General features: G+C 41.1%; 1 protein-coding gene across 1 annotated transcript; it reads left to right on the top strand.

Annotated features, from left to right (window-relative positions):
- The first annotated feature begins 1,801 nt into the window (after positions 1-1,801).
- On the top strand, positions 1,802-2,646 carry LOC107715435 (proline-rich protein 13-like). The gene is made up of 2 exons (XM_016521580.1): positions 1,802-2,197; positions 2,315-2,646. Exons 1-2 carry the CDS (start codon positions 1,910-1,912, stop codon positions 2,351-2,353), a joined length of 327 nt encoding a protein of 108 aa, XP_016377066.1. The 5' UTR covers positions 1,802-1,909; the 3' UTR covers positions 2,354-2,646.
- Positions 2,647-9,234: the final 6,588 nt, after the last annotated feature.

Raw genomic sequence — 9,234 nt, 5'->3', positions numbered from 1 at the left:
AGTGCATTAGTGTGCGAGTACGAGTGAGTGTGTGTGTGTGTGTGTTTGAGTGCACTCATTAAAATTAATTAAAGTAAATAGTGTAAATTACATCGCTAATGTCATAGAATAGCACATTGTAACGCGGTGTTACAACGTGCCCCATCTGGACAAGTGGAATTTAAAACTGGTTAGTGTCTTCTGCTAGTAATCAAATCATTAAAAAACGATCTGAACTGATAAATAACAGATTGGAGATTAAAATAATAGCAGATTTGTCTCATTTTAAATGAATAATAAAAACTGAGATAAAAAAATTGACTTAAGCCAGAATTTTTATTTTACTATGGTAAAATAAATATTCAAACCACGTGTGATACAACTAACCCCCAGTTACTTTGTGCATCGCGCTCCCCTATATATCTTGACTACGAGTATAGTGTGTATAAGTGAGTAGATTTCAGTTTCTGCACAGTCTAATCTCTAATTGTCATGCCATTCAAATTTCATACCAAGAAATTCTTTTAACCCAAAAAGCTAATTATGCTCCCTTCGAACTGATTGTTTTTAAAATACAAATCTTGTGTAATCCCAGGCTATCTGTAATCAGAAGCACATTTAAAACTGGAATATAATTTAATTTCATTCACATGTGTTTCATAAACACATAATCCTTTCTGGATTACAATACGCCATCAAAATGATAAAATGAATTATTCTAGCTGCTGTGAGAAAAGGCTATAAACGATCGGCCACCTGCAGGATCCTCACATGCGATAGCCTAGTAGCCGGGACAACTTCTTTATGTTTACAGATGTGACGAAATGACGCAGCGGCATGCTCAAATTTCCAGCGATAACCTACCCGTACCACTCAAATTAGAAAACATTATTATAAGCCAACCGATGTGAATCGGGCTAAAGTAAGGAGATAGTTTTGAACACTGGCTGGTTATGTACTTGCTCAAATATTGATTTTGGATAATTTTTAACCAAAAAAAGTTACGGACTGCAGCTTTAAGTACTGTAAGAGGTTTTCATGATGCTACATATGCTGGGGTGTGAATTTGATAGGTGCTTGATATAAAATAAATGGTGCTTTAAAAAGTCCTTGAATCTGGTGTTCATGAGAGTGGGAACCCTGGTGGTGTGCGTGAGTGTGCATGCATGTGTGTGTGAGTGTGTGTGAGTGAGAGAGAGTGTGTGTGTGTGTGTGCGAGAGTGTGAGTGAGAGAGAGTATGTGTGTGTGTGTGTGTGCGGGTGAGTGTGAGTGTGAGTGTGATTGGGGTTAGGGTTGGAGCTGAACTCTGGTGGACGTTTTCCTCCAGGAGCAGCACTGGACACATCTGACCTAAATAAATGACAATCTTAAAAGGCTCAATACTTTTTATATTAGATATTTTTGATGAAATCCCGGAGCTTTCTGACCCTTCATAAATCCAATTTCAGTAATTAATGACAGAACGTAAATTTTTGGGTGAACTAACCCTTTAAAGAAGAAGGTTCAGGCAAAAACTGAAAATGTAATTTTTGTTGTGTCCTTTACTCACCCTCGTGCTGTTCAACCTGCTGTGACTGTACAGTATTCCCTTTCTTCAGTGAAACACTGAATTGTAAGTAGAATGGCATGAAAGCGGACGGTGATTTCGAATGCAGTGTCATACAGCATGGCCCGTTATGATGATGCTGTTTTGGATTCTGCCATTTACAATCATCTGTTGTCATTTTATGAACAAACCTGTTTCAGCACAGTCTGGGTTGGAAGAGCATGAAGGGGATTTTCCTGTTGTAGATGAGTTTTTTTCTAAACCCTTCTGTGCATTCATGTATTGTTGTTTTTCGTCTCCTAGGACCACCATACGCAGGACCTCCAGCCGTTCAGCCGCCCAATCCTGCCTTTCCTGCACCTCCAAACCCAGCATATCCAGCCATGCCTATCCCATCCTACCCACCCGGACCCAACCCCGTCTATCCTCCCGGCATGAACCAGCCCTCAGCCATGCCTTACAGCACACCATACCAGCACCCCTTTCCCCCGGCTGTGACCGCGCCGCACGCGCCGTTCCCTGCAGCAGGACACCCCTGCCCCGTGCCGCAGTATGGGGGTCCCCCGGCCGCAATCATCGGCGCACCTGGACACAAGAAACACAAGAAGATGAAGAAGATGAAGAAAGGGCATAAAGCTCACAAGGAATATAAACACATGAAGCACGGCAAGGTAAGAGGCAGCATCAAGCATCACGCAGCTCCCTCATGCCTCACACAGGTCAGGCTGTTGAAGCTCATGTGTTGAATGGTTCAGTGTCTGAATGCTGTGTCTCTTGTGGTTTTGCAGCATTCCTCGAGCAGCAGCAGCAGCAGCAGCAGTGACTGACTGAAGAGCAGCTCCTGAACCGATTCCTCTGATTTCACAAGTGTCAGGGCAGAGCCCCGCAGCAATAACATGATCAACTAATGCAGTGATGTATAGCACTTAATTAAATGTGTTTCTGTGAGTCTGAATGCTTTTCTAATCAATTAAAGATCTTTAAATAATGAGCTGTCCTTGTCAGGAGATCCGCTCGTCTTCATTATGTAATGTCAGACGTTTGCTTCTATTTGAGAACGGACCTTTGTAATTAAACAAGCTCACTTCCTTTGTGCATTAAACTTACTTTGAAGAGAAAAGTGCTCTTTCCTCTCTTCATTTTGTTGATTTAGAAAAAAAATTCAATTAAAAAGTTTAAAAAAATGATGCCTGGATACATTTAGTTTTAACTGAGGAGGATTCTGAAACAACACCCGTTTCTTTGTACATTGCTTTTTACTAACGTAAGCAGTAAAAGTGTACTGATTGAAGTTAATAATTGATGAAGCGGAGATAGATCTTGGTTCCTGTAGCCATGAGAATCATGCAGGAGTCAGATTTGACCAGCAGTGGACTTGCTCCAGTGGTGTAACAGTAGAACTGCTGCACAGGCAGTTTGAATAAAACATGAAGAGAAGCTTGAAACACCTGACCATGCAATTACTTTGCCAACAAATCTTGAGATTCACACAGCTCGGCGTGTTTTACATTAAAATATCTCCTTAATGGCGCAGAATCAGATGATGTTCATATGACACACTGAGGTGAGATCTGACGCGTCGCCTGCTGACGATAACGCAGAAAACCCGACAGAGGAAGAGGAAGAGTTCATGAAGGCGATCCGCAGCGTGTTTCTGATGAAGATGAGGATCGGGACTCATAACGGCACGTTTCACTGCGATGAAGTTCTGGCGTGTTTCCTGCTGCGGCAGCTTCCGGAGTGCAAGGTGCGCGACAGGAACCAGACTCTTCATCACAAACACAGTCTCATCTGCACGTGCACGGTTGTGTGTGTGTGTGTGTGTGTGTCAGGACGCGGAGATCGCACGCAGTGTGATGTAGTGGTTGATGTCGGAGGAGAGTATGCTCCGCTCGCCAGCGCTACGACCATCACCAGAGGTGGATAACACTTCGGATAATAGTACTCGATACAGTTGTTCACAGATCTCATCACCTCACATTCATTTCATTGTAAATATAAACAGATCAACAGACTCATTCAGAAGTGATATGCAATAGGTTATGGTTTAGTACTTAACGATATCTTACGGTGAACTTGCTGAAACATCAAACATTAAAAGGAAATTTAAAAACATGAAAGTATTAATAAATTACTATCAGCTGACCATGATTAACACCAAAAGCACATATGAGTCTTTCGGCAGCAATATTACGGATGTGTTGAATATTACTGTAGTGATGTATGTAAGTCTGCATTATGTAACACATGTATGTTGCGTGAATCAAAATAATCCCCGTTGATTTGGGGAGGAAAGCGAGAGGTTGTCAGAGCATTGCAGTGATTTTCTCATCAGTGTGTGATGCTTCCAGAGCTTGTGTCCAGAGAAGCGCTGGGTGAAGAAGCTGAGCTCGGCGGGTCTGATCTAGGTGTTCTGGAGCAGCACGAGCCGCAGCTGCGGCTCCTGTATGACCAGGTCAGTTCAGTCTCAAGGCTTTGAGCAGCACACAGACCGTGTCTGACTCCTCTCTGCTCCAGATGTACGAGAGCTTGGTGCATGACGGGATCAGTCAGTGTGATGGAGAGGTGCGTTACTCGCTGGAACAGCTCTGACCAGCGCTTCTCACACTTTACACTAGAGTCACTGACGAGCAGATCAACTCTCCTGCAAGACTCTTTATGATCAGCAGGTGCTCCAGATGTACGAGAGCTTGGTGCATGACGGGATCAGTCAGTGTGATGGAGAGGTGCGTTACTCGCTGGAACAGCTCTGACCAGCGCTTCTCACACTTTACACTGTCGCTGACGAGCAGATCAACTCTCCTGCAAGACTCTTTATGATCAGCAGGTTTAGATATTAGAATAAAACTGTGTGTTGTTTAGGCAGCAGTGTTGATTTGAAACAACATCACGGTCTATCAGAACATCCTGTGAAGACAAAACCAAATTGTATAAATATTTCAGCCTTTAGACCATTTTTCTAGGGATGAGTCAAACTCATAATCGATCATGTATTTTATATGTAATTGGTCTAAACACAAACAGTCTAATTGATAATGATGTTTTTACACTGCAGGTCTTGATTGCCAGTTCTGATTTGTTGACTATATCTGATGTTTTTGGGAACCAGCTTACATCATCTTTTAAAAGTGACCCGTAAACAGTATCTGCATTTACATTATACACTTGTCAAATCAACTCAAGGTAGACATACTGAGCCGGAAACAGGGTAAATAAAACCAGCCCAATTACTAATCAAAACTAGCCGCTTTAACAGTGTAAAAGTAGCTCAGTTCTGCAGGAAAACACTGCCCAGAATTGAGTCACCGTCAGTCGCAGCTCATTTTTTCAGTGACGTGCGACTCATTGACAGGAGAGTATCCCGTCTGTCCACTTACATGCACCTGACTCATGTCCGATTTATTTCCACACATGAGGCCTGAAACCGATCGGAGAACATCAGAGTCCAGGGGTTGTCCTGCTTCACGTTCCTGGGTTATATCTGTGCCACACGGCAGGGATTGAGTCTCTTAAACCATGTACTGTAAATGCAGCCTCTGTCAGATGAGTTACGTTCAGTACACAACAGCTGAATACATTACCACGCTGTGTAGCATGGGAACAGATGCTTAGTGCAAAGTTCCGGTCAATATCATACATTTCTTCAATCATATAAAGAATACTGCTTGAATATGAAAACTTTTCCATCACAGGAGGACTTCCAGAAAGCGCTGGCTCTTGTAGGAGCTGAGTTCAAGGACCGCTTGCATTACTACATGAAGGCCTGGCTCCCGGCGAGAGAGATCATGCAGCAAGCGGTTCAGAGCAGATATCAGGTGATTCATATCTCAACATTACAGTCTGGAGGCTCTGATGTGAATGATTCCCCTGTAAGAGGCTCTCAGTGCGGTCTTTATTTAAAGCCTCCTCTAAACCACTGGTTCCCAGCCACACGTCTCCTCAATCAAACACACCTGATTCAGCTCATCTGCTGCTCTGAGCAAAGCAACAGCTTAGACACAAGTACACTAAAGAGACTAGATGAGACAGAAGACGTGGAATTACAGTAATAAGACTTCAAAAGAGTGGTCAAATAATACAGACTTTTTTATTCAGTAATACAAGTCAATAAAATAAATAAAGACCGCTTCCCATGCATGCATTGCACAGGCTGCTGTAGTTCACAGTAAAACAGCCCAGTGCTGTGACTGGTGTCGAGTCTTGTGGATCCCAGCGGGGAGCTGCTGTCCCTGGAAAGAGCATCTGTTTGTGCTGGAGAAGCAGCTGAAGCTGGATGTGCTCATCAAGTTTGTGCTGTACCCGGATCAGAGCGGACACTGGAGAGTGCAGTGTGTCCTGGCCGGACTCAACACCTTCCAGAACAGGTGCGAAACGCTGTCAGACCGACACCATCCGCGAACGGCTTCCATGCTGTTTTTCAAGACTTTGATATCTTCGAGTGTAATAACTGAAGGCCTCACAGATGGCTTGTTGTGTTCAGTTACTGGTTATAAATTCATTGCATTGTTTAACTGCGGCTCGGGCCGAAAGCTCACAGTGCTGCATCGTTCATCACGGCTGAAGGGAGAGGAGGTTGATTTCTTCTGCTCGTGTGCCGTGTCTCTAGATTGAGTCTTCTGGAGGAATGGCGAGGGCTTTTAGTGCATGCGCACTCTAAGATCAGATCAGTGCAGACACACATTTTATAATCGAGGCCCCTGATGTTGTGAAGGTCTTGAATTTTGGTTGATTATTTGCTTCCACTGAGCCGGGACCTTTCTGGGTTTGAATTGAATGTTTTAGCTACTCTACCGACCTGAGTTGCTTTGATATTGATTTCTCTTTCTCCTTCCACTGATGCTTTTGAGGGCTGTGGAAAGAAATATTTTTTCTAATGGTGGACAAAATATTGTGCCAAAAGAGGCCACTGAACAAGTCATAAAAGAAGTCTTGTTTGAAAAGCAACACTGAGAGCAATGTTCTGTTGTGGAGAAACCTGAGGATTCAGTGGAAACTTTACCTAGGGCTTTCCCAGCACTGACTCAGTAGAGCGCCGCGGTCCTAAAAAAAAGGAATGTGAGGCTTAAACAATTGGCTGTGCATCAAAGAAGCTAAAAAGGACTGTGATTTAGTTACGTATGACTGTTAGCGGAAGCTAGAGGTTACCGTTTATAAATGTTTAAATATGGATATTTTTCTTACACAAATGCATCAGTTCGCTTCAGAAGGTCTTTATTAACCCCTGGAGCCGTGTGGAGCACTTTTTAGGATGGATTTGTGCACTTCATTCCCTTTGAAATAGCCACATAATGCCACAAAAAGGACTTCTCTCCATTAAATCCATAGACAAACCTCTCCATAAATGAACATGTCCCCAGGACATTGTGTGTATTATTACGGGTTTTGTATTGTCTTTTGTATTGTATACAGTTTATGCATGATTTATGATTGAATTATTAGCTCCATAACCTTACCACTCTGATCATGCAAATGTGTCTGCTTCCAAACAAAGAAACTTCTTCCCACCTGAAATGACACCTTTCGCATTTGTCAAGCCAAACTCAGGGTGTGTGACCTCTGCAGAAATGAAAAGGCCTTTACATCAGTGACCCTAGCACTTGCTCTCTTCTGGTTGCTGTTAGTGTGGAGAAGACTGAAGACGGGAGGCATCCAGTCCCCGTGCCGGCAGGACCTCGAAATTACAACTTTCCACTCCCTTCAAACTATTGAACCATCAAATGCGTCCAGATGATCGTTCAGCGGCCAAGGCAATGCAAGTAGATTTGACTGAACTGAACAGAGGTTAGTATAAGCTGTGGACCTCTTGTTACCAGAGTGCTGATGGTTCTGTTCGGATGAGATGCTTAAAGCAGCTGTCACTTTTGACATTAACCTCCCTTTTGTTCAGGGACTCATTATTCCATTTCTGTTCGTCAAATATCTGTGAAACTGGTTCAGTTTGTCTCAGTTGTTGAACCTTTTTGTGTTCATACACAGATTTACACATGTTAAGAAATTAGCTGGAAATAAAAGCAGTTGAATGTGAAAGGACTTTTTTTTTTTTGATTGACAAGAAGAGTATCGAATGAAGTTTACATGTGATTCAGTTCATGTACTTTTGCCAGTTCCTGGTGCCATCCTTCAAGTGAAGTTTAGACCGTATGTGATAAGGATGAATGGGAAAGATGAAGTAAATTAAGTTTCCTCCTCATGTATCTGCTGGTCTAGCTCTGCCCAACCAGAGTCCATCAAGCCATGCTAATGACCAGCCCAAAACAAACACCTGGGCCCCATCTCAAGGTTCATGTGGGTGACCAAACATTGTGACCAATCAAGCACATCAGTGCAGTGGACTATCAGATGCATTCAGTCATAAAGCTCTCAGCAAAATGAATTGATTTGAAAGCAAATGTAGTTCTTGACACCGGTCCTTCTCTGCGTCTTTGCTTGACTGCAGCAGTGACTGGATACAGCAGTGAATGGCCAGGGATTCTGCATCAGCTGAAGATAATGTGCGCTAGATGTTTTCAGACAGTATGATCTGGATGTTATCTGGGATGAAAGCTAGAACACAGATGTGTTTCTCAGAACTCTTTGATCAGAAGGTTTGTTCAGCTTGTTCACTGAAAAAATAACTAGTAAGATTTAGTTTAAAAAATCCTCATAACAATTTGTGCGAACACATTTTAAGTAAGTTTTACTGCTCTAATATCAAGTACAACTTACTCGCTATTATTAAGTAAAATCTACTTCCTACTAAACATTCATTAAGAAATAAAATCTAATTGCAGTTTAATTAAGTAAATATTACTTAATTATATTTAATTTAAAAGTTGTGTTTATTTAAAGAAATTAAGGAAAGTTTATTATTTTTTAGACCGGAACCTTGCATTTATCAAAATATTAAGTAAATCTTACTATTTACTGAAGTAAGAAGAGTTTATTATATATATTTTTGTTCGAGATGTCCCATTTACTTAGTTTTATGAATATATATTACTCCCTATGATTATGTAAACATTGCTAATTTCTTTTTGATTAATATAACCACATAAACGGTCTTCATTTTGTCTGTACCAGGGGTTCTCAACTCTGTTCACTGAAAAAATAACTAGTAAGATTTAGTTTAAAAAATCCTCATAACAATTTGTGCGAACACATTTTAAGTAAGTTTTACTGCTCTAATATCAAGTACAACTTACTCGCTATTATTAAGTAAAATCTACTTCCTACTAAACATTCATTAAGAAATAAAATCTAATTGCAGTTTAATTAAGTAAATATTACTTAATTATATTTAATTTAAAAGTTGTGTTTATTTAAAGAAATTAAGGAAAGTTTATTATTTTTTAGACCGGAACCTTGCATTTATCAAAATATTAAGTAAATCTTACTATTTACTGAAGTAAGAAGAGTTTATTATATATATTTTTGTTCGAGATGTCCCATTTACTTAGTTTTATGAATATATATTACTCCCTATGATTATGTAAACATTGCTAATTTCTTTTTGATTAATATAACCACATAAACTGTGTTAATTTTGTCTCTACCGGGTGTTCTCAACTCTGGCCCTCGAGGTCCACTTTCCTGCAGAGTTTAGCTCTAACCCTAATCAAACACACCTGAACAAGATCATCAAGGTCTTCAGGGTTACTAGAGGTCTACAGGTTGCTAAACTCTGCAGGGACATGGACCTATACCTTTATCACAAATCACACAACTAAAA

Source organism: Sinocyclocheilus rhinocerous, unplaced genomic scaffold (genome assembly GCF_001515625.1).
Source record: "Sinocyclocheilus rhinocerous isolate Xijiao unplaced genomic scaffold, SAMN03320098_v1.1 scaffold2465, whole genome shotgun sequence".
NCBI lineage: Eukaryota > Metazoa > Chordata > Actinopteri > Cypriniformes > Cyprinidae > Sinocyclocheilus > Sinocyclocheilus rhinocerous.
The sequence above is the reverse complement of the archived record's forward strand: the minus strand, read 5'-3'. Positions and strand labels throughout refer to the sequence as shown.

Bases quoted from the DNA above. Each gene is read 5' to 3' on its own strand.
- LOC107715435 (XM_016521580.1), top strand. From the start codon at position 1,910: ATGCCTATCCCATCCTACCCACCCGGACCCAACCCCGTCTATCCTCCC. The intron at 2,198-2,314 runs GTAAGAGGCAGC...GTGGTTTTGCAG, and splicing joins AACACATGAAGCACGGCAAG to CATTCCTCGAGCAGCAGCAG.